Genomic DNA, 26,615 nt, shown 5'->3' on the forward strand with positions numbered 1-26,615 from the left:
TCCATTACTTTGGCCACCTTCAGTACTACACTTGACGAACGGCTGGCAAAATGGTGGTCCTAACCTCTAGTAATCTATTTCATATCCAAATGACTGCCATACTCGAGGAACGACCGAAGAATTGGTGGTCGGCCATCCCAATCATCTATAGTGTCGTATCTATATTGTTATTCAGAGGTGGCGGTGATAGACTGACTCCTACCACAAACAGGACATTCGTAACAAACTGATCTGTACTTCATAGAGTGAACGACACAAAATAACTATAATTTCCGGTTTCGTAAAATCGCGTTGAACGCTGTCATCTACCCCACACTTATGTATACATAAATGTCACTGCCAGGGCCCAGTTTTATTAACCTTCTTAAATTCCAAGTACATTCTTTAACTTAAAACATTCCCCAATGTAGCATTACTAAAGTTAAAGAAAGTCCTTATGACTTTTCCTTAAAGCTCCAATAATTCTTCCTGTGGAACACCTTAAGTGAAAGAAAACAAAACACAGTCGTTAAACTTAAGCCTGCTACATACACCGTATTTATAATCTGTGAGTTATTAATACTGACCACATTTGTAGACGGGCCTAGATCTGCTGAGGCAACATCTGATGACGTTTGCCAGTTTGACGTCGATTTTGTTTGTGCCCATTTCATTTCAAGACATTCGAATGTACTGTACTATTCCAGCTGTCTTTAATCTGTTAGGTTTAACTGTTTTAGTGCTGTCACTTGATGGTAGAACATGACGATTGCTGAACTCTTTGGGCTGTTCTTTAGGTTTGATCCGAACAGGCTGTTCTAACGATTTCAGCCTACTGTTAACGTTGTTTTTAATCATTTCATCAAACTGAAATACCTCGTATTCACTGAATCGTGATTGAATCGTGTCTTTTTCATAACACAATGACAGAAAAATGTCTCGTTTGTCAAAACCGTTATCTTACCAGAGCGTCTCTCACGAGAAGTCATGATTACAACTCTAATACAAGGAGAAAGAACAGCCATCGTGCTGGTAGGGTTAAGAAATAGTGCCTACTTCAATGGAAGCCCAAGTCTGCAACAATTATAATGGAATAGCCTATCACTCAATCGTGTGACAAAATTTCATTAATATTCATGATTACGCATGAATTGGAAAGAGGGGTTTACGTCGGTATTACGTGATGTTTTCATTCAATTTCATCCCGTTGTCGCCATGTAAACCCTTTACTCGAACCAAAACTAATTGTATCACCATGACAACTATTTAAGTTTATATACAATTTGCATAAGCAAACATGTCGGACAATCTACGACGGGACATTGTGAATAAATTGAATTAGAATCATGCATATGCATAACCAGCTAAGGCTGCAGAGAGTACGAGGTAAGGCGAGGCATATCCCTGTAGCAGGTTTAAACACCATACACATTAACTGACACCCGACTTCCAACATTTAGAAATTCTACATTGTGTTTTACACAACAAATCTTCTAACTGACCACGTGATGAACCATCGGATGCTAACTGGTCTTCAGCATAAGGTACTATGTATGATCATATAAAAGTGCTTTTCGGTACAAGCATTTTCATCGAAGCAAAAGTAGTGGTATTTTTTTTATAACTTAATGGTGTAATACTAAAACCAGTAATGTCTGCTGCTGAGGTTATACAATAATCCGGTGTTGTTGAAGGATACTTCCGACAACTATATAACCACGTGGTCCCCAACAGAAAACATTAGCAATAGTATATAATGAGCATAATTATAAATAAACGCGGCCACTTTTTCAATGTATTTACTATTTGGGATACTCTACACCATACGGAACAGGCGCCACCCTTTACTCTTTATGAATAATGCAACAGGCTTTTGGGAAGACCTGACTGAGGTCTAAAGGTACACCCACAGTTACCGTGGGTGTGATATTGCAGAAACCCGTTAAAGTAAAACGGCACCTTGATCATTTCTCATAATTCTTATTTAGACGGCCTTTATGTGAAGTTTTATAACGATGTATTAACTTGCTGAAGTTGACAATACCCTACACAGTTCGTAAACGAATCAATGTTGTATTTATCGACCGAATTTAGAATGCAATTGAAATATTAAGCATTCATTATCATCTCACGTTCACCTATCTATTTAGGAATGAATGCATTTGCAAAAATTATACCAACATTATATCAATAAAAACGTCAACTGTACAGACAGATGTGACGGCGGAGTCAACGCTTTGACTCCTGTATACAACCCACTGCCGTCACCGACACAGATAGTACAACAATGCACGTCACACTTAGTGGTATGGAGGTTTCAATTAATCTCTGAATTAGTAATGAGCTGTCACGTGCATCTGCATATGACGCGTTATCTAATACATTTGGTGTGTTGCATATGTGATCCGACATGAAGATGCTTTATAGATATGAACAAATGCCAATTGATGAATATTAAGTGATCCAAGCGGCTAAATAACAATAACTGAAATCAACGTTTTTGGGACGTTTGTTTTCAGTGTACTAGACAGAAGTGTCAGTCTGATCAAGTCTAATTTATCGCTTAAACAATCCCTTTAAAAAAATGTGAGAAATATCTTTAATGTTACAATTTGTATGTTTGTGCTTCCAATTTCTTCTCTCTATAACAATAGTTATGATTCTCATTGAAATAACATTTAAAAACCAGTAGGAGAGTGTGCGTTAAGGTTTTATTCTAGCTATTCAGCCAGTTTACAAACAGTGGCCCGACCGATAAACAGAGTGTTAACTTCAAATAAAATAACATGTCCGGGTTTTTATTTTTCAAACACACTAAAGAAAAATGTAATTTATCAATATGCTTGTTCCCTGTCAGAGACGTTTTGTCTGATGATTCTAGAATATCTCTCGAATCTAAAAACAATACTGACAAAACATCTCTCGACGGACTGGTCTCAATAAATAGCTAAATATTGTATCTCTATCCACTGTTAGGACGGAATATTATACAGATCTTTACTCTCGAATGGTGGTCGGTTTGTTCTAAAATGCACGAGATGATAACATTGTTTACGAATAAATCACAAAGGTCTTCAAAATTACATCTTTTGTAGAAAAAATCAAATATACCAAAGCGTCCACATACACGAAGGTAGTTCAATAACAAAACCAACCAAACATCTAAAGATGCGCTCAGTCATCCACATGAAACCATTGATCTAGGAATATTAGGATTCTAGGTTTTGAAAGACAGCTAAAGACGCCATGTCTCCGTTCGGATTACTTTCTACATTAATGGTAAAGGGATAGAGCGTTTTAATCTTTATAACAACAATTTTGGCAACATTGACTCTAGTTATTCCTTATTCTTTTCACGCTACAATTTCTAAATATCGTAAGAGGCACTAATCCTAGAACAACACGATGATGAAATCACGCGAGAAACTGCGAGTGTAACCCCAACAATGGCCACATCACAACCCGTGCTAAAATAACTCAATTAGATTAATATCAAACTGCAGGCTATTTTGAAATCATAATCCGTCGATATCCCTAGCTTTTAGATTTTGTCATTCTTTTGATTCAGGAAGAACCGTTCCGAATTACGGTGATGGATTATGTCGTAAGGAGAATTAACGACAATATAGGAATTGATTTTTGGCTTGCTTCCGGTTGTTTGTATAAATGGGCGTTATTAGTCGGTAGAAGTCCTAAATATTTTGTTAACCGCTTGTCACGTCAAGAATACTGTATTTGGATTAAGTAATCGATCCAGCAACATTATCAAAGCTTTTATAGATTATTTTTTCTTGGAAAAGCATTTCTGAGGAAATATTCGATTAGTTAGATACTGAAGAGTCTCGGCTTTACTTTTCCCTATACGATCATATTCTATCTCGATGTCGTTAACGCCTATCCATGTCACCTTTCATTTTTATTCTATTTTTTTCATTTACCTTCAACTTGAATAAAAGTACTGAACTATACCAGTAAAATAGATAGAATATGTCGTGAATTCAATGTGATGAATGCCTGTCTTTTCAATTCTAAAGCTGTATTTTTTAATAAAGGATCGGTTCGTTATTCGACGCCTCAATTTGGCACGAGGCGACCAGAGATTACAGGGTTCGTTCACAATGGCCGACTTACAGTCGCAGATAACAACATCTTTCATCTGATTTTCTTTATAGAATATTTTTGTCGATGTAATATATTTTGCTTGACTTACTCCTTTTATGGATGCCTACTGAATTGATATACTCAGTATATCTATTACTAAGGGATTTTTTCTATTTCATATAAAATTTTCATAGATGATGATCAAAGGATGACTTTTACAATTTACGCCATTCTGAACTTTACAGAACAAATAATTTATCGAGTATTTTAATCATGAAAGATTTGAAGGAAGATGATGATTATTATTCTTTTTGTTGACACGTCGAGTAATTATTTTGATAAAACCGTGCAAATCCGGACAACTTTGTCTTTTTTTATATATAGATGTAATCTCTGTATTCCAGCAAGCTCATGGCGTCTTGTAACGTATTTCTGAAGATTTTGTCAGAAAAAAATAAGATATATCGTAATTGAAATGACTTGACTGGAAAAACCATCTGCTCCTAATCCTACGAACACATAATAATATACATTACGGCTAACCAGACACGTGAAACGCACCTGCTTTAGATATCAAAGCTGGTATTGATTTCCGCGACATATCAATATATCTGAATTAATTGTCATGTTGTCACCGAAAAAGTCAGACTTGGGGAAAATAACTATTTTCTCAAAAAGATTCGGATGATAGTTGACGTCTGATGCACGTCTGAATGAAAATAGCTGAAAGCATATTTCCATAAATACACTAAAGAATGCACTTCAATAAACTGGAGAACGAATCGCTTGATTTATATTATTCAAAAGTGAAACAAATCAGGCAAAAATTCTCTCATTCATCAAAACAGTTCATTATTCAAATATCTCATTTACTCTCTGCACACAAAAGAGACCCGATATTTCTTCAAAATTCATTTTTAAATGTAATACGGTGACATTTATATTATTAATAATGTTTTGCCGTTTTACTATATTTTATTTTATTTTATTAACTTATATATTTTTGCTATCTGCCTTCCGGAATTTTTAGGGGCAACTAAAGATGAAATATCAATAAAATATACAAATGAAAGCCTTACCAAGAAAAAAGAAAAGTGCATTTTCCAGTTTTGGATTTTTTACAAAGTGAATTATATAAAAAAAAATCACCAGTTCTGTAGATCTAGTACGTTAACGATCACGTGGTCATCACGTGTGATACATTTCCATAAACTGTCACAGGAAATCGTATACTTGTGACTTCGGTTCCATGTGAAACTGACAACCGGTAGTTTTGCTTACCTAATAACGTGTTTCCATGGTAACAGATCAGTAATAACTGACTGATATTGTACATATCCGACTTTATATGACCACGGCGTTAATTACGACAGGTGTACACGGTAGGTGGGGTTTCACATATCTAAATATAACGGTCACCTAACGCTCTATCCGATGAATTCATAACCAAGTTCGCTTCAATTTCTAAAATTATGGTTTAAATAAAAAAAATACATGACTAGCCATTTGTGTTTAATCTTTTTGGAGAAAATTAATTTATCAGTATATCAGTGAGTATTTGTTATACACATCTGTAAACATCAAATAAAAGAAGAACATTTTGTTATGATTCTACACATGCACTGCATGAAACATGGTTTTAAATAGATTCAAGATAAAGGGTTCTTTATAAGGAATAGTGACGTCAGTATTCTTCATTACATTTCAGATTTCCTACATTTAAATGAGTTGAAATAGATATGAACTAAAGTAATAAGACGGTTTAATTTTGTAGAAATCAGACATGCATCAATAATTGTTTTTATACAGATTTCCTACCTTGTGCAGCTGACAAATTTCAACATTGTGACAGTTATTACATCGCCACACAAAAAAACCTGTCACATATTAAAATATCACTTATGGTTTCAACCTGATCTTTATGCATATATCTTCTTCTTTTTTGTGTGTGTGTATTTTGTAATACGTGTATTGTGAAAATACTGAGTATTTATACATCGACAAGAGCCGATTTTTATTTCGCCAATTTTTTGTAAATGAAATGATTTTTATTATCAATGTATCATAAAATGTTACCTTGATAGTCTATGTAACGTATATAGATGTATCTGTTTCTTATCACGTCTTACAGGTGAGGATCTTTTAATTAATGACAACAAAGAGTGTTTGTGAATCATTAGACAGTGGTTGTCTCCAGTAACACGAGATTTTGATATAACACACACGTGTCCAGGAACACGAGATTATCATATTAGCACACACGTGCATGCGTGTCACCGCCACGAGATCAATGTTCTCTATGACACAGGTTCACTGATGTGTCGTGCGCACCTTCATAAATCATCTCTCTCGGAAGAAAAATTATTAATCAGATTCATGTTTTTTTCTAATATTATATCGAAATTTTCTTTAATAAATATAAAAAACATATACACTGTACTGTCTGTCGTCTTTTTTTGTGTTACGGTGGAGGGGAATAGGGGAAACTGGCGGGGGAGGAGAAAGATATGTTTCTCGAGCTAACGTGAGCATGCAGCGATCGATCTCACGTTGGTCATTAGGTGCAGGTCAGGGATAGGTCATTTACTGGTCAACTCACGTGCACCAATTCGATATATGCCATTAAATGAAAAGATAATTTGCAAATATCCCATTAACATTATATATAACGGAATCAGGCAGCGTTCAATGTGACCGACAAAACACGTCATCTCGATATTACCAAAACAAAGACGAGCAAGCGGCTAAACGTGTCCGTCTCTCATTGTGTGTACAATCTGTGGTGACTCAATTCGTTGTGTAAAATATTTAGACGAGACAGAAATATCGTGATATACTGGGAAAATTGATAAAAAAACCCACCTTTATACGTAATAGACCTGTATAAAATCCGTACCAAGAATTACTTTCGCGTCAAAAATCAAAAGGTTGCAAATGAACATATATGCAAATCAAGCAAACAGCAACAATAACGCGGTTTTCCACATGGACACAAAATTCCTTCGCAAATGTCTTGAATTTGCATAAGAGATCGCCAAGGCTTCAAACTCTGTGTACCGGGAAATTGAATAGAAGATAATTCGTTGCGAAGCAAATACAATTTACATGATTATGATCGTCTAGCGCACAAAGGAGATCTGATGTGAACATGCACGAAGCGCGAGTCGGAGAAGTAACGCGAACGCAATTTAATTTTCTGATAATAAGAACATCTACATACAGTAGGCCGACTTGTGGCGTACAGTTCAAGCAACTCATGTGTGTTTTTTGTTATACAACAAGAATTTAAAGTACTGTAAAATTATATCTTTAAAAAAACAAATGATAAAATCTTTACTGAATTTACACATTAACAGTTTGCACTTTTGAAAATGACATTGTGTGTGTGTGTGTTTTACACTTTAAGCTGTAGACATATAATAATTTAGCTTTTATAAGATTATATTGAAATTGTCAGTATGATCCCTTACATAAGTTACCAAGTATAAGTTGTATTATTGTTCTTCTAAAACTTTTAGTATTAAAGTTGATTTTGCCCGTAACAATGTACATGTTAATCTCAATATGCGAGAAGTTTGCAGAAAAATTCATTAATATTGTCTATACCGTTATGAGGAGAGTTATTGAATTAAACGCTACTCATAAAAATTGTTACACACTAACTCCATTTACAGTAGAAATATTGTCATGAAACAAATAAAACGAAAATATTTTTTTAAATATACCTAGAGTTATTCTATAAAATTACATATTTTCAAAAGAAAGGTATCAGAAAGTATGCAATTAAAGCAAAAAGATGAATTTACTGAGAGGCTAAATGTTAAAGGCAGGAAACATATAGCTTATGTACAAGTTTTATGATTAATTTCTTCTGACAGATTTGCAATGTATTCCTTTCTCAATTTGCAAACATGCAACAAGCTTATGCCATCCCTATTTTTGTAGAGGAAAACAAAAATATCATTTGGTGTTTAAAAACATCTTTTGTTAATGATTCCAGAAAAAAACGAAACTGAAAGTGACACTTCACTTAAGTATTCACAATTTATGCTTTATGGTCCCACGTGACACGTGATAAAGATGACTCATAAATTAGCCTGCAAAGATCTACTGATAATTTAATTGTATCTATTTTTTCAAGAATGCGTCGTAATGCACTGTAATGTCAATTTTAGAGATAGTTCGCGATACGGGCCCATAAATTTCATTTGTGAAATATATTTCCTAATAAATTTTAACAGCGGTTTTGTGGCAAACTTTAATTAAATCTGTATGATGCTTTTTTCGTATTTTAAAGTGTATCTGATGCAAGGATTAACGAAAAATACTGCATTAATGTTAGTTTTCCCCTGATCTTAATACATATAAATGTATTTCAGTGTTATTTAGTCATCGAGTCATCGAGCCATTGAGGCCGGCAGTGAGCCAACCTGAACATAATATTAAAAACGAACCTCAATTTCATATGGAACCATTTTCATGTTCTAGCTCACCTTTTGTGCTCACGCTCATGATCAATTACTTGTTTACTGATCAAGTACCTTTTAAAAGGTACGTGTTTTTTTTTACTGTACTTGTCATCATTCGATTGCTTAATATACGAAGGATTGCCAATGTGGTTACTGTTTGAACCCGTCACATGAGCTCTGCGAGTTACAAGAACGTTGGTTTGAGGACAAACATAACTTCAGCCAACATGAGAACAGTTTTATTAATACGAGTCCGCTGTGATGTGAGCTTACAGCAATCTTTTGTTCCTATTTTGAACTGTACTTTGTCAGTACTATACGAGCTAACTTAAGCCAAAACCTACGAGACCACTTAGTATAGTGTATACCATGACTGTAACCGTGGCAACAGGAGGGAGTACACAGACTGGGAATCAAACCAGAAATAAAAATGATCGGTATTTATAAATACAACACTCAATGCAGGAAATACCCATGATGGTTTAATTACTCGATATAAATCGGAAGTCTGAACTTGTAATAATGAGCGTCTCCATAATTTCAGGAAATCAACCCTCAACCGGGTCCCCTTGTCTATTTTAACCTATTTCCAGGCCCTGTGTCCCTGGCAAACCATTTTCGGTTCCTCAATATACCTGGCAAAATCCTCTCCCGGACCCCTGCGTCCCTGGTCTCATTATGTGTGCACGCTCATGAGGGGACGAAGTAAAACTTATTATGATGAATAAGATGCAAAGAAATTTGGAGTGACAAAAAAACTGATTGCTATTTTGTTGGAGTCCTCCGTGTTTGATAGCGGTACCATTAAATATTGACATTGGGAGTAGGACGGGGAGGGGGAGGGCGTGTTGGCCAGCCACGACTCTCGTAAACCAGTGTCCTAGTTCAGCCAAGGCACAGATAAATCCTTATTAAGGGTATTAAGGGTTCGTTGTCTGCTTGCCTTGCCTGATCCTAAAGACACGCTAATTGTTCCCGAGTACAGAACACTTTTCTTGGGCTAAATTGCGTCATATTTTCTCATTCCACAATCCGGTGAAATTATCATTAACGCTAATTTCTTCCTGTTTTCGCTCACCCGCATATACGATAGATTTGGAGCTCTATGACAACACAAACTCAGTGCAATCTAATCACAGTTTGATATCCATTTTCACAGCTGTGTCTTAAAATCTGAAGAACAAAGCCTTGGTATAATTGTCGAGACATGCCGGTAAATCAAGGTAGTTTCGTGAAGGGAGTCGAGGAGATCCCCTTTCTCGAAACACGGGCCACGGGGATAGAGTGCATCTCTTAATGAATCTATACCCCTTTAATTCAATCTGAATGCTTTATTGCCGTCACCCGGCCTTGTTTAGATTGAACGGAGGCGAATAAGGGGACAAACCCGACCCAATCTCGTCGTAATGGGAATATTATGGGATGCTTGCTGTAAAAGCGTGGTATCTTTGATTGACAGACAGACAGCAGAAATTGACGATACAAGAAACAAAGATGGCGAATGATCCGACGCGTCCTCTGGCGGTCATGCCCCACAACGTTTCTTCATTAAAAAAGAATTACGGGGGATTTACCGACCAGGTATATATTGGTCCGGATTCCTCTGTCCTTTCCGGCGTTCTAATCTGAACAATAGAATGCCCCTGAATAAGCCCTAATCAATACCCGTTAGGGAGACACGTGCAGTTTTTCCTTGAGAAGTTGATGGTCAGAAATGGTTTTGACGCGCAAGCTTTTATACCTTCTGATTCCCTGGCATGCCAAAAGCCCGCTTTACCGAGGCCTGTCGCTCCTCTGGAGCCGTGTATCGCCGGGACAATGAGAGTCCTACTCACTTACGGACTTGCCCCGTAAAATCGATAAGCAGACATTGTATATTTTTTGCTTCCAAGAGATACAAAACGAACATCAATTTTGACCTTCTACAGTCAGGTCTTTTATATGCTTCACTTCTGTGTGTACCATAAACACAGGCTCAAAAGGACGTCGGTGTATGGTACAATACATGTCTGCGGGAGACATTGGACATGGTCACTCATGCGCTTGTAAAAGTTACCAGTATGTGTCAATATGGACACCAGCTCCCATTCCACACGGACAACTGCATGTTTAAACAAAATAAAGCACACACCCAATAGATCGAGCTTTTATCACCGACCTATAAAATAGCACTAACTATTTCCCTAAACGTTAAAAACCTGAGATCTCTCGACAGTCTGCACATCGCCGATTGAATCTATTTACAAACGTTAGTATACCCCTGTGGTCCCTGTAAACACTAACGTCAACTTTGTTTTCAAATAGGTTCTGAAGCTTCCAGGAACGTAAGGGACATTGAGAAGCCTCGCTGTACATTACCAAGTTCTTCGTGAAATACATTCAGTCGATTTCAGCTCAGAGTAGACGAGAAAACGTATCAAATTAAATTTTATTCTTGTATTCATCCAATTTCTGTTCAAACGATCTCAATAATTCGTGCAGCGAAAAATCAGGAAACTTCAAAATCCAAACAACACCAGGGAAATGCGATAATACGAACTGATGTCAATGTTTGGACTCATTAAAAAGATATTTGCAATAATTTCAAGTCGATTTAATTCATCTGGAGGTGATATGGTAATAAATGCATGAACTCAACTATGTCAATACAGGTGCGTGTCACTGCTGCTACACGTGTTATATAATATGTCCCAATGTACCATAGTTGTTTAATATGCATAAAATATCGTGAACATTAAACGTATGATATTAGATTGAATTTCAAAATTAACATGCAAAATGCGATTATATGTTAATTTCACCACAGACGTCGGATACAATTTCACTAACTCAAACTATCTCCATTGTGTCCTTTTGCGTTTTTGTTTACTAAGTTCTGACTAAAACAGCTTCAATGAAAAACGAATGCCCTATCAATCCCGTGGTTTACACACAACTTGTCCTGATACCGGAGAGTAACAGACTGTTCTCTTTATCATACATACAATATTTACATAAAGACCTCACGCAGGAACTCGTAAATTTCGGAGGTGCATCCCTTTGTAAAATAAGAAAAAAGGCTTCCAAGCACGTGTTACCTTCATCATGTACATAAAACAGCTCGTGAGCACGTGCGGTTGGTGTAAAACTATAAATACATCGCCTGGAAACATAACATTTCAGTAATGTATAAATGTTTATGACATTAATCCGTTGCACTCTTAAACGGGGTTAGAGTTCTATAATTATTTGTAATTTATAGAAAATAATAAACAATATAAACACGGTAAATACCGCGCGAGTTCTGATAGCTACAGCACGATGATAACGGTCGGTTGTAGGTTTATTAATGGGTCCGGGTTACAGGATATGTAATACATGTACAGCCTACATTGCATCTCTGTTACTAAATTTCTTAATAATCACAACCCGGATGTTGTGTTATGGATGTCAAATAATGTTCTTTGTGAACTGTACATCACCTCATTTTTATGGAATATTTCTTTGTTGCCTTTGGCGGCTGATATATAGCAACTTATTATGGCCTATTTATTCCTTGGTCTAAAGTGAATACATTGTCGCGAAAGGTTTGAATTTGATTTCCAATTTTCTGGCAAATAAACGCGAAAATAGAAACCCACGAAATATATTTCAACTGGTCTATAGTAACTGAGATTAAGGGTAATCTTATTTCTTATAATTTAGAGCAAACCCATACCAGCTAATACATTTTACTAAGCATGAGATAGAAAACTAGGGCTATTTAGTTGCTTTCGGGAAAAACAAGTTTTTCATTGTTATTACATAGGTTCAATTTCTTTAAAAATACATAGGTCCAATTTATACAAAGCTCAACTCAAACAGGTGACGCCGCAGGGAAACAATTTCCAATACATTTTTGAACGAAATGGTTTCTCTTGCAATTTACTGTATATGTCTTCAATAAGCTCGGTTTCGATCAAACATCCTTGGTCAACTAACACCAATGTATACGTGCCTCCGTACTGTTTCCTTCATAGCCCTGGTGACAGACACATCATAGACTGGTACAACCGGATGTTAGCAGATTGAGCCGACAAAAAACGTGTTGGGAACTGGTTATAAAAAAGAAACAGTGGAAGAAAAGTAATTATATTTCTATTGTCTTTGGAAAAAAAATCCGGCAATGCCGATACAAAAATTGGACGGTAGGACGTTAACGATTGTTAACGATATTGTAGACATTGTCAGACGGGGACACGCTGGGCATAACGAGTAAGATAGATAGGCCAGATCTGTAGTTTTTGTCCCCGAACACATGTGCTGTGCATGTCGACCTGTGGTGACGTATGCACGGATATATTTCCCCATTATCAGTCATAACGCGGTCTCGGTGTGACTGCATATAGCACTTTGATCCTGACTGTGAAAAGTGAAAGAGCGTGTCTACTCGTTGGACAGATTTACCGGTTTCTCCTTCTTCTTTTTTTTTTTTACATATAAAGGCCAAATCATTTCACATATTCGTTTCCTCAGTTCCTGTTGTTGTCGTACATATAAAGGCTAAATCATTTCACATATTCGTTCCCTTAGTTTCTGTTGTTGTCGTACATATAAAGCCTAAATCAGTTATCATATTCGTTCCCTTAGTTTCTGTTGTTTTCGTTTTGTTGTCATTATCATTAGCATCGTATGTATTAAAATTTTAGTTACTTTAAAAAATACATTTTACGGAATTTGGTATATAATAAAATGTCAGGCTTTTTGTTGTAACTGAATGCTGGTGACAGTTAATGCCTAGACGTTTTGATTTTTTTTGACTTTATGAATACTTTTCAATTTTAAAATTAAACTGTAAAGTCCACGGCAACACAGACGCCGTAATACTAGCTGACCTGATGTAAAGACAGAACAACCAAAGCTGACAGCTGTGGAGAACCACTGTGATTAATATAATGTATACCTGTCTACAACAACTCTAGTTACTAACTCCCGGACATAATGGCGATCTAGTGGCTAGGTCTTAAAGGATGTACGGGATGGGCTGCGAGCGATGAAGATGATGCATACGACATACTTACCGGTAGCTAGAACGCGAAACAAAGCCACAGTATAAAACAAAGATATAGATTTACATTGCAGTTCAGTCACGAAAACGGAACAATGTTATCGCAACCTTGAAAAGAAAACAGACGACTGCTCGGTTTAGACGTTGTAGCGGGCTCGCACGCGCGCCCTGCATGTCTTTCTGTCGTTAGATAGGCACATAAGAGACAAAATATGTCATTCACAACGTCGTTAGCTTAGACAAACAGAAACGTCGCGAAGCCACAGCATAGCTTACGAGGACAGCTGAGCATTAGAGAATACACCAGTCGGATATATATTGACAGAGAAACGGCGAGGCGGTATGCATATTCGAACGGCAGCTGAGATGGGACTTGTAGACAATGTATGTGGTCTGTTGTGGTGGTGAATTTGCAATAAGTGAACAGGACAATAAGTTGACGCGAGAACCATGGTGATGGATGGGCAAGATGTCGTCCCTTGTGCACCACGGACCAGACAAAATATCGCCCGTTGCTCGAAAAAGGACAATCATTCGTCAAGGGGAGTGCTTACTGATATACGCTGTCAAACTCCCAAGGCGATATTTGTCACAGACAGGGACAAAATATTGGGTCCTCTGCAACAACAACGTTTGTCAATATATCACTTCCTGTAAAAAGGACAAAATATGTCACTTCCTGTGTCAAAAACAAAATACATTATTTTTTATATTCCAGTGGGATGATCTGCTAACTAGGGGGAATTTAACCAGAACCGTTGCAAACGAGCTTGACCATTGATTGAGCATGAGAAAAGTAACACAGTACTAGGAAGTAAATGAAAGCCAGGTTTGAAAGTATCTATGATCCCCTTGATTGCCTCGTAAGATTGCCTACAGCAAGAAAGACAGAAATTATTTCGCAAGTGTAAATAAAAAGGTGATATCGTGTCATGGTTATGTCATCAAACTAGTGATTGTCAACAACAATATTTAAATCTTGGGAATGTCTCGCGGACAGGTCAACAAGTCCGGATTGAAAACTATGTCGCCTCAAGGCCGCACCAGACCAATTATACCTCGAGGATTATACCGTGGTCTCGCGAGGATTTAAACATTTAGATCCCATTCGATATCACTGACCATTGTCAAAGGAATGTCCTAATGGGCCACCTGCTGGTCTGGATAATGAGGGATTGTTGATCGGGACTGACCATTACAATGACCGTTTGACTGACCATCATTGTCTAATAATCTATGATCTCACACAACAAGAGAATTAGGACACATTGTCGTCACAAACAGCCTAAAGATTCCGTGATCCTTCACACCCACCGTAAGATAGGTCTCCACATGTACTGGCGCATGTGTCATCACTTACAATGTGTACTGGCGCATGTATCTGTACTGGCGCATGCGCATGTAACATCGTTGAGGATAATAATGGGTCTTCTACCCTATGATCATGATAATAAATACACATGTAGCAAGTTCAAAATTTGGGCCAAATTTAGATGGGAGTGCATACATCTTATCACAAAACACTGCATTAAATATCAAAATGGTCGTAACACGCCGTTGTCATGTTCTTTTACCAAATTTTAAACATTTTAAATTTCAAAGATATTTAGATTCACAAATTTAGGATATTCCAGTTTGGTTCTGTATGTTAAAAAGAAAATGGCGGACTTTCACCAATTTTACCTTTTATCGCAACTGAATGACAACTTCGACAGTCCGGATATTTTTAATACGGAATTATATGTTCAGACATGATCTGTCCGGATAAAATTAACAAGACTTATATGCAATGTTTCGACAGAACAAAAAGCCGAAACATTAAAAGATCAATAATAACAGATCCCAACTGGATCCGAGATTCACGAATCTATGATACTGGGGACAGTAGACTACACAATCAGATCCGATTTAATGGTTATTTCGGAATCCGGATCTTCGGGGTTCATTATTATACTAGTACTCTTCAAGGAGCTCTAAGAAATGTATTGCACCATACATTAATCCCCGATGAACCGCATGGTCATAATGACGACAATTTTGCCAAAAGCCCTAAGGACACAGACAAGACTAATCGGGCTTAGAATGACCATTACTGGACCCTGTAACTGGACAGACTGGACACAGCGGGTATAGAATAGTACTCATTAATTATGATGAATGACCAGCGAAGCTACAACAGTATAGTAGATAAATCGGATATAAAGATTCTTGCCCATTATGTAAACTGGGATACTTAGGCTAAGTGTACTCTTAGTTATCATTAAAAACGTGTCTGACAATAACACTTCTGTCGAGTTATTCAATGAATGTTAACGAAAACATTTTCCGCAGATAAATTCCAATCATAATAAGTCGCCATGTTGGTTCCAAAAGCATATATTTGAGCCTCTTTACAGGAGAGTTCGTTTCCGTCTTGGTGCCAATATGGCTTCTGATAATAATCGCATTGGAGAGTTCCTGATGTTTTAGCATTGCTGGAATATACAAGTACATGCAAATCTTAAATAACATTTGTTCTTCGTAGATTTTTAAATATTTTTTTCTTATAATTGGCTGGTGCAGGTTTTTTTAAACGATTTAGAGTTCTAAATTAATCCAGTGTAGCATTCTACAAGAGTTTTGCATCAATGATAACACTAAATGTTTGACAGCGGGTTAACTAAGGTTTTACTCGGATATTTTGATGATACATATTATATTAAATGATTGTTATAGAATTTGAATAAAAGCACCATATAATGACATCAGGCGTATATGTTTCATATGACCGGGTGGATGATCATGTGACCGGGCATGGTGTCATGTGACTGGTGGGGTGTCATGTGAATGGTGTGAGTGCCCAGGTTATGACATTCCAGTGAAATTGAATTCGAAAATACCCTGTCACTGGCTCCAACGTCGTGGACACCGTCGTAATATGACCTTAGCTGTTGGGGACGTAATCCCTCAATCAATAAATGGAAGTACTGTCTATTTAAAACCACAGAGGATACAGAGAACTCTTTAAACACCTTCTTAGTGATACTTATCTTCTAGGTACAGGTTTATAGACTTTTAACAAGAATATACTAGCAACTGTTGTAAACCTCGATCACCTGTTAAATACGTAGAGGATAGACAAGTGGAGGGTACAAAATGTGTATAAGGCAAGTCCTTCACACGCGAAATTCCATACCAGGCATCTGTGCGAGTAGTCTTTTAACCGCGGTAATTAAATGTAGCCAGCCATAAAATTCACATATTGAAGCTAGGTGTTGCAGACTACGGTGTTGGCGGTAGGGCGCGCGCACATGTTAACTAGGACAGTTGCTCTTCACCTTGGTAGAAAGACCATTGGAGTGTCATCTTGTCGAATAATATTGTTGATATCATCCCTGGTGAGGACAAACCCTTACTGCTCACTTTGTTTAGTTTGAGACTGAAAGGCATATCCTCCTATCCGATTAGGACAAATAGTTCATTTGTAATAAAAGTTATTTGTCCATAGGAAAAAAACATAGTTTATAGATTTCACCGTGGTTCAAAAAGGAATAAAAAAATTCTCATTAATCCAAAACTTCTTTTTAGCTATTAACAGAGACGTATGTAATACATACGTCTCTGCTATAAGGTGTCGAAATTACTCTTACTGCATGCAGAGACGTATATACTTGATGTCTCTGCTGCATGTTCTTTTGTTTTATTAATTGTTTGGGCAGGGCTTCTTTAATCATCGGATACATAAGCCATTGGAGTATGATATATAGTTTCCCGGCTACCTCTGATGGCGGTTTTTTTTTTGTTTTGCCGACAGCCTGCTGGCCGAGCCTGGGGTTTTGGTGACCCATCAACTCCCCGTGCGTCTAACGTTCGCCGGGGAGTCTAAATAAATCATGGCCGTGGTATTAGTATTGATATATATCCGATCGAGAAATGTAACGTGTGACATGGGAAGATAAGGCCAACACAGTAGATAACTCATCTGGCAGAACGGCTACTTCAGCCCACCCCGGATCTCCAGGAATAAAATAATCATATACCGGGCTAGGCACATACAAAACGTATAATTACAGTGTGTATCCCGTGTTAGCTATAAATCATGATTTTCAGCCACGATAAATCTATCCCCCGTCAACAACATATAGAGGGCTCCCCCATACACAATCTTATAACCCGGCTAGTAATAATCCATAGCAAGGCTTTTATTCGTTCTGCACGAGATAAAATTTAACAGAATTAAAATGAATATTATGTTTCATTACGCGTCCTCAATTTATTTATTTTTGTCTCATTGAATCGTCAACTGTTTCAAGTTCATATTTCAACAATTTTACTGGTCTACTGATTAAAATTATTTGACACCAGGCACATCCTATGGTAATCGTCTCTTATTCCGGAGTTGTGGTACTAAACAGTTTCAATTCATCAATGAAGTTTTCGGTATTTTGAAAGAAAGAAAAAACGTTTCGCGATTGTATGTTTGTGTGTAACTTGTGACAAATGATACAGATTCACACCTATCACTTTCATTATTAAAAAGCGACACGTTACACACATCCCATCTGTCCATCATCCTATCTGTCCATCCAAAAGTCATTATCACTTACAGCGATCGTGTCCCATCTCACAATCATAAAGTGTGGATCCAAAGATCTAATTTGTATTGAAATAAGACGCTAATTATAGGTGTGGTTCGATCGGTGTCTTGTCACATTGACAGACTTAACCCCCCNTTTCATTCCCTTGACCAGCACCTCTAAAAGCAGCACAAAACCTATTTTCACGCTGTAGAGTTGTTGTGTTTTAATTATCTACAACCCATTGATTACTATGTGTCCGGAGGCTGCAGCCAACTGACCAATTACATACGTACGTACTTGGATGTATTTACATTGGATAAGATACGTACGGTATTGACCGCTTAAAGGTCCCGACATGTTGTCATAGAACTGGACATCAGCCCAGACACTAATGTCCTACAAGATGTTATCGAATGTGTCAAGCAAATGGATTTAATTGGCAAGAAAATTAAACTAATTTTTAAGTGTGAGGATTCCATCAGTGCCTTTTGTTAAAAGCTCAACAGGCTATTTGTCCACAGTGAAGGACACCGGTCTGACGAACCGGAAGGTGTCAGCCGGTCTCGGTGGGGTATGACCACTAGAGGTCACCATCTGTCCGGAGTCAGCCATCTCCGGACAGCCGGACATTGAGTCCAGACAGTCGGGATTTGGACGACACTTGTCAACTTCTTACACCTATTGTTATCCAATCTCCGGGATATCCAAGGAATGGAGCATTCAGGCTTCCTTGTGCGCTGTCCGTAAATATTGACCACACGTGTTTTCTTTAGCAAAGCCTAAGTGTCATTTGAATACTTTACACAATCATCATGTAAATATCCTCATCCAACCCGAACCCCCTATACTAATCTACATACCCGACCCCCCGATGAGGCTATTTCACCTGACCACACCCACTAATGATGTCAAACATTATTAACTACTTATATACATCTAGCCTCAATGTTTAAAAAAATATATATATATATACTTAGCTACGGAGGGTTTCGTCTTGAAAATATTATGTCACGTCTTTGATTTTTAGATAAAGTCATCCAAATTTGTGAAAGGAAGACATGTCAATTAAGCAAAGACAGTGCTCATCCCGGTGGTCTGGACATCTGCCTATTACGAGCACTGACAGTGCGCATCACATGACAGGGTATCGATGGCGGAGGACATGTGCATTCTTGTGTTGAATTACCCATGACTTTTTTGCTCAACATCGTGATGAAATGTTGAAAGATAAAGTTCAAACCTATGCTGTTAGTTTTGGTCTCCTACATGTACGTATACTTAGAAAAACATGTTATGCTTGAAAGTCTACACCGAGTTTTGTACACTAACGTCATGAGGTCATGACTATAAACCGGAAGTGTGGTCATATTACACAAAAGTTTTACCTGAACAGTGGTGTGCGTTTTCTCCTCATATATTTAACTTATTTCTACCTCGTTGAGTTATCATTACTGAACCTACAGTCTGGAAGTAGAATGCGTGGAATTCGACTCCCGCGAGAAGTTTGTCAGCTTTGCATATGAAAGTAGGCGACATACCATAAAGATTATCAAAAAATACATTATAATTAGATTTATTTTATTTGTAAAGTGTCGCACAGGAAATCATGTTATTGAATATTTACTTTATGTCCAAAATTGTGCTAATGTCAATTAGCCAATCTTGCCCTTATAAAATTGAGAAACTCCGGTCCAATTAAAACGCGTACAATGTATTTTCTCCGAAAGCTGTACAAATCATTTTGTAAACTATGCAATATTCTAATTTTAAAGTTCGCAGTGACATTTTGTATACATCATATAAACGAGACAACAGATAACAAGAAAATGAAGAGTCACCCACCCAACACATTAGCTCCAGTCATTTACGGTGGTATGACTACAGGTTTTATAGAGAGAGAGACTCGTACATGTAATTTAATAACTCGGGACTATAAAATCCATCCAGGCGAAGGGGACAATGATAAAATCTATTCGTACCACGAGTATAAAATAGTGTTGAAAACGTACCCGGTAAACCTGCGGAGTGGTGAAACATATGTCTGCCTCTTGGTAATAAATTACAGAAATAAACAAGTGTGTTGATTGTTGATAGAATGAAATCGAGCGTCGTGAATCAATTACAAAATACCTGATTCTGAAAATAGTAGCAATCTTAGCGTCCACACCTTCGAGGTGATCTTTATGAATTTAAGACCCAGATAACTATCATAACTGTCAATTTTGTTTAGTTGGAAACAAGGCATGACCTTGGCTTGCCTTTAAATGATCAAATGAAATGGATGGCATGTCATTTTCTTTCGTCCTCAAACAAACACCGATCGTTCACGTAATTTCCCCCATCTAATAGACTGATAGGGGTGCAATCCCCCACGTGTCGTTTGTATCTGATACAAATAACATTTCATAATTGTTATCACAATTAATATAGTGGCTCGAATTTAACGTACAATAATAACTTAACAACATCTGTCATACTGCTAAAGTAAACAGAAAATATCCATAACTTGTAAGCCACTCTCCTAATGGGTCTCTAAACAGTTTTGACTCAGTTCTATCTGATGCGTATTTTTATTTGCGGGGAGAAAATATAATTGATAGAGTGTGTTTAATCTGAAATAAAATCTAGTATAAAAATCGTCGTATCGCCTACGGTTTATAGTGATGTAACCAATCCAATTGTTTCTACTTAAACTCTCATTTTAATACAAATTAAATTCTTGAATTTAAACCCATTTCGATTTAATATTGTGTGATGGAGCCCATTTCGATTTAATATTGTGTGATGGAGCCTATTTCGAAAACAAACATGTGATACAAAATTGAAAACTATTTTATGAACATTAAACAATCCAATAGAACAACTAACAGGGAAAGTGAAAGTACACTTTATATATGTTATACGATTTCGAATATTTAGCTATCAATATAGACTGGCCACCAGCCCCGAAGTTTTTATGAAGAATTTCTCGACTGCATTTTACTACTAGCGTATCTCCCCCTAGTTTAGAACTTAGAATCAGACATCCAAGTGATCAAAATTATTAGAGTTTGTTTTTTCTTAATTATTTAATATTCTAGAGACGGTGGCCAGTCTACTATCAATATTGCTGTGACTCGTAATGTAAGCTTTGTCCCTGAGCAGATACTTGGTCGTTGATCGAGCGACATAAACGTACATCGCTACTGTTATCCACGCGCTGTTTAATACCCCGCCATTCTCTAAACAACAGTGACATTGATTTCGCTAGCGAAGAAGTGATATAAACTTATCGAAGAGATACTGACATCAGACGCGCTAAAACTAGCGAGTTCTTAATCAAAACCAACACGAGACTCATCCTTGCACCAATCAATGAGGACATTGGTCTAAGGTGCCGCTCCGCTCCGTAAAATATGTTCCTACTTTTACAAATCGAATACGTCTAGAAAAAGCTCACAGTCCTTCAGGAGACACGACACTATCGAGGACATATTTTTTCAAAAGAGGAATCCGGCTGTGTTTTTCTGTTTGTTTTATATACAGTCGACGCAACAATTGTTTCCGTAGGGAAATTTAAAGTGTTTTATGTCATTGACATTTTTTATTTACATACAACAGATAAAAAGAATAAAGGAAACATTAGAAAAACACTAGCTTTTGTCCTATCGTTTCGGTTCTTTTTTATGAATATTACCACGAGTTTCGAATTCTCAGAGTGCAGTATTTTAAAACTGATCAAAAGCTATTTTATTAACAATAACAAAGAATATATCTCCAGATCTCTAAAGTGTGTTCCACAAGAATAAACACTACATTGTCGAGAGAAACCCGTTCATGGGGCTTTCGTACACAATCGAACCTCTGTTTCCTTGTTCTCATAGAGATTACACAAACCAAGGGATGAGTCTGGAGCGCGCTCGATCGAGACATTTTAGTGGCTGATTTCGCCCCTTGTCACAAAAGGGTAATACATTTCAGATTGATACCAGCACTCAATAGGAGCCCGTCGGTGGTCAGAGTCAACACATCTCAATCTGTGTAAATATTGAATCAGAGGTAACGTTATTGTACGGCCTACAATAGCATACAGCCGTTATAATATTATAATCGTATTATAACAAACAGATTATTGAATATTTCCATCAAATACCGACATTATGTTAATAGAATTATAAAATGTTTTCTCGCCTACTTATAACAGCAGATTATAGAGTTAGTTATTATACAAGGCACTACAAATAGTTCAAGATAAACCAACTGAATAGCGACGTTAACTCCAGTACGCTGTATACAGGCATTCAAATAAATCAGGCAATATGATGTTTAAATTGTAAATTATATCATGAATAATCCTTTTATGTATTTTTTCCTAATTTAGCCTTTTTGAAAATACTGCTAAAAATGTATACAATAATTATTTACATAGCCCACATTTGGAATCCCTTTTCTCATTTGTCTACCCATGACTTTGTTGTTCACTCAGACACACAGTGTGTAACGAAAGGTTGCATATTAACAGCAAATATTATACATCAAGACGTTTCCTTATTTGACCAAGGTACGAGACGTTATTTGGCTATGTTGGGAGTCGTCTTTTCTGACCATGGTGTCAGATGTTTACATGTTGATAACATTTAGGTGTATGTGACACCCAAATCTGATTAATTGGATTATGTCACAGTTATTTATAACACATGACGTAATTTAATGTAACATCATGATTTAATTGACAGCGTCCATTTTCCTAGTTAACCTTGTTAATAAATATTCATATTTACCTCAGATGAAGTCAATACGCTACTTAATAAGTGCTACAAGTCAATATTATTTATAACCATATTTTCCCCAACATCATTTTCGCAGTTAACGTTGTTAATAAATATTCATATTTACCTCAGATGAAGTCAATACCCTACTTACTAAGCGCTACAAGTCAATATTATATAAAACCATATTTTCCCAACATCATTTTCCCGGTTAACATATTGTTAATAAATATTCTTATTTGCCTCATATGAAGTCAATAATAGTGTAATATCATTCATTTTTCCCAAAATACATTTTCGCGTTTATCACTGTTAATAAATATTCTTACACTCCGTATTCAACACAAATGAAGTCAATATATGTTGTATCATTTTTTTTCGCTGTATGTTTGTTTTCCGGTTAATTTTGTTTATAAACATTCTTATTCATCTCAAAAGAAGTCAATACTCGTGCATAGCTTGTCGTATTTTATCACTTTAACGGAATAGATTTAAGTTTATCTTTTTCTCCGGTTAGCAGTTTTAAGTATCCATATTCACCTCGAAAGAAGACAATACTTGTGTGTATACTCAACAGCGACTTAATAAGTATAATAAGACAATTAACACCATGTTATGCAATATTTAGATTATTTTTACACAAAAAAATCTCTAAGAGAAATATGTTAACTTATTTCTTTACGTTACATGACTAATGTAATGTTTCGACTACAACGTCTGAGAACTCGGTATGTTTTCAATATATCACTTATGTCGGTATAGAAAATGTAAGTATAATATTTTCAGTGTGTCAAAGACATATTACTAGACGGACGAAATTCCTCCCAGCGGTGATACATTTCTGGTAGGGACTGCCAGCACGCGGGTACGTAGTGCAGATATGCCGTAATTATATAACGTTGCTTAAAACGACGTGTATTCAATATACCAAAAATATTCATTTTCTTTTTGATATTTTTTTTGTCTGCGTAAAATTACACATTTGCAAGTACTTAATAATATATAAATTTAATTATTATCACGAAATAAAAAAAAATCTCAAAATCCTTACAGACATTTTTTAACTTGATGTTTAAAAATAACCATTCGTTTAGAAATATATGACAATATTTTGGATTTTTTACCAAAAAAAGTTAATTTAAATATCGAGATATTTAGGAAATTACAAAAGAATTGAATGTTCAATTTCAAGTTAGGTATACACACGTGCTTAGCATACTCCTATTGGGAGGGGGAGGGGAGAATGAGATGGGGGCGTGGTCTGAATGTCGTAAAGTACGAAGGTCTGGAATCACTTCTGGTAATCCAGGTTGATCGCTTTCGTAAACGCCTATACAGAGGAGTTTGTTGTATTGCTCTACTGCTATTTGTAAATATGTTTATACCAGGCGTCTGGCTAAAGATATTTATTACAAGAAATCTGAGACAGCAAATATCTGAACCCTCAAACATTTCAAGCAACCAAAACCTCACCTCTACTCCCACCACCGACCTCCCTACTCTTTAATTATAAACCTATCTCCATCTTTCAGTTACATGTAATAGATATTCCGCTTTATCAAATATTATTGGAAATCTCACCATAAATGTTCATATTCATCAATTCTGAGAACTTTCGTTTCGTTACTCTGAAGTGTACTTTTTAAGTACATTTTGCTGCCCCGGGAATCGTTTCCATTTCCAACGTTTCTATATGACAGGTGCTAGATGTTATCTGGTAACTTCTTTATTTTGTTTGTAGTGTTCATACGGTTACCACCGTGCTGACATTTCAATGGTTACACAATACCCACGTACGTGAAGCAGGATTTCCATTTCCAAAACGTCAACACATTGTTACATATTGGAAATTAGCCTTCACCGTATTTTTGTCTGTAAAATATCAACACAATTCTGTACATAAAAGGAGAATACAGATAACATTCTGATTATCCCTTTCTGTTTGAATCCCGACTGTATTTTAATATCTTACATGTGAACGCAGGTGTCCTATACAGACACAAGGTGAACTATTTAGCTTAGTACAAACTGTTGTCATTTTAACGAAATAGAAATTCCGGATGCAAAACATCCATGTAAATGTCACCGCCGGACAGCTTTAAAACTTTACGGTATTTCAATAATGTAGTAAAATAACATTTTGTCGACTACTAGCTTGGCACTCGATCACAGTATCCGTGGCACATAACATTTTATACTTTTATAATTCAATTTCCGCACGGGGTTATTAGCGTACGTGATCGAGCGTTTCCGAAGTAACGTTGTTACTAAAAGAGAAATGTATGTGATGGTGTAACTGTATGGCTAATACACTGTGTGTTACTGACACTTACCTGTGGCTATCGTAATCAGCGAGCTTGTCAGTATAATCCATTCACTAATATCCATACTGGCCAGTTAATCTAATCGTAGAGAGTATAGCCCTCTTGAGTAATGATAATTTCCTAAATCCACGATTACATCCGAATAATATCATACACAATTTACTCTAAATTCTGAACAAGTTTTCTTTCAGTTTAAGTACATCCATGGAGCGAGTTGGCGACTCTGACAGGCTGTACACTTTGTACCTAGTATTAAAGCTGATCTCAATCACAGGTTCGTACAAAGGACCCGTCAGGCTCGAGTTCACACGGCCACAGTCCTACACAGGCAGAATATTCAAAATAGCGCTGTGACTAAAGAATAGACTATTTCAACAACAAAAACTTGAGTATCTTTTTTCCATAGCATATTGTTCGTGGGAAGAATTTGTCGTACTTTACGCGACAATGCAAGTGACCGTCTCGTGCAGACCACGGGGAAAGCCCGTGCTAATAGTGGGCTAGCCGCCCCCACCCCCGGGCACTACCATAGAACCGACACAAATTAACGCTGAGGTCTCTGTCACTGATTAGTCCAGATATAATGAAGTAAAGGGGTTTCACCATCATGGAAAGACAAACTGATGGAGTTTTTCGGTCCTACGATGCTCCTATATGCACGAGTGTGTGTTATTGTATGGTTGTATAGCGTTGAAGCTATTATGTCCCAGCTCCTGTGTAATTGTACTAAACACACGCATATAACCACACAGCTTTCGACGTTTCAAAGGTGTTACTACTCAAAAACAGCTAAAGCATGTAATTACCACACAAACCAATGTCAGCTAAGTAACAGTGCACACAATTTATATCCGTTTCCCCGAGTAACATTCACTATACTGAACTCTAGCGGCAGTGTGTGTGTGTGCAAAAAACCTCCTCAGTGGCTGTGTATGTTCAGGCAAGACAACTCGGCTGGCAAATTGTACCAGCGCAGTATTACTGATGTAAGGCGGATGAAACACACCAGTCGCGTTGACACTCGGCTCTCCTCGGCACACAACGCTACGTGCGATCGTTGCACGATGTTTCTCGTCTATCAATAATATTCTGGTGCTAGTGTATGTTCGGTCGACAATGACGGGATTATGAATCACGCTTGGCCACAGAGTAAGACAGGGCTACACCAGCCCAATCAGCGAGCCTCTCAGACAACCACAGTACTGACTGGCATGCTCTTTGACTGCAGAGGCTGGGAGTCGTGCTGTGGCGCGCGAAGGAGGACGGACTCACGCATGCTCTATGCATGTGTGTATGTCATACCTACATCACCTGTGAATGTCTCCAGAAACCAGGTGTACGGGCGATTTGTGGGCACAGGGAGATATAATTTGGCGGCGAGGGCATGATGAGTGTGAATGGCGAGGGCA

General features: G+C 37.0%; 1 protein-coding gene across 1 annotated transcript in view; it reads right to left on the minus strand.

Annotated features, from left to right (window-relative positions):
• LOC110461527 overlaps positions 1-26,403 on the minus strand; it is a 91,912-nt gene extending 65,509 nt beyond the window's left edge. Inside the window, exon 1 of the mRNA XM_021515024.1 lies at positions 25,216-26,403. Coding sequence (XP_021370699.1) covers positions 25,216-25,270 — 55 coding nt within the window. The 5' untranslated portion in view covers positions 25,271-26,403. The remainder of the gene's footprint in view (positions 1-25,215) is intronic.
• Between the last annotated feature and the right edge of the window lie 212 nt (positions 26,404-26,615).

Source organism: Mizuhopecten yessoensis, unplaced genomic scaffold (assembly GCF_002113885.1).
Source record: "Mizuhopecten yessoensis strain PY_sf001 unplaced genomic scaffold, ASM211388v2 scaffold10635, whole genome shotgun sequence".
Lineage (NCBI taxonomy): Eukaryota > Metazoa > Mollusca > Bivalvia > Pectinida > Pectinidae > Mizuhopecten > Mizuhopecten yessoensis.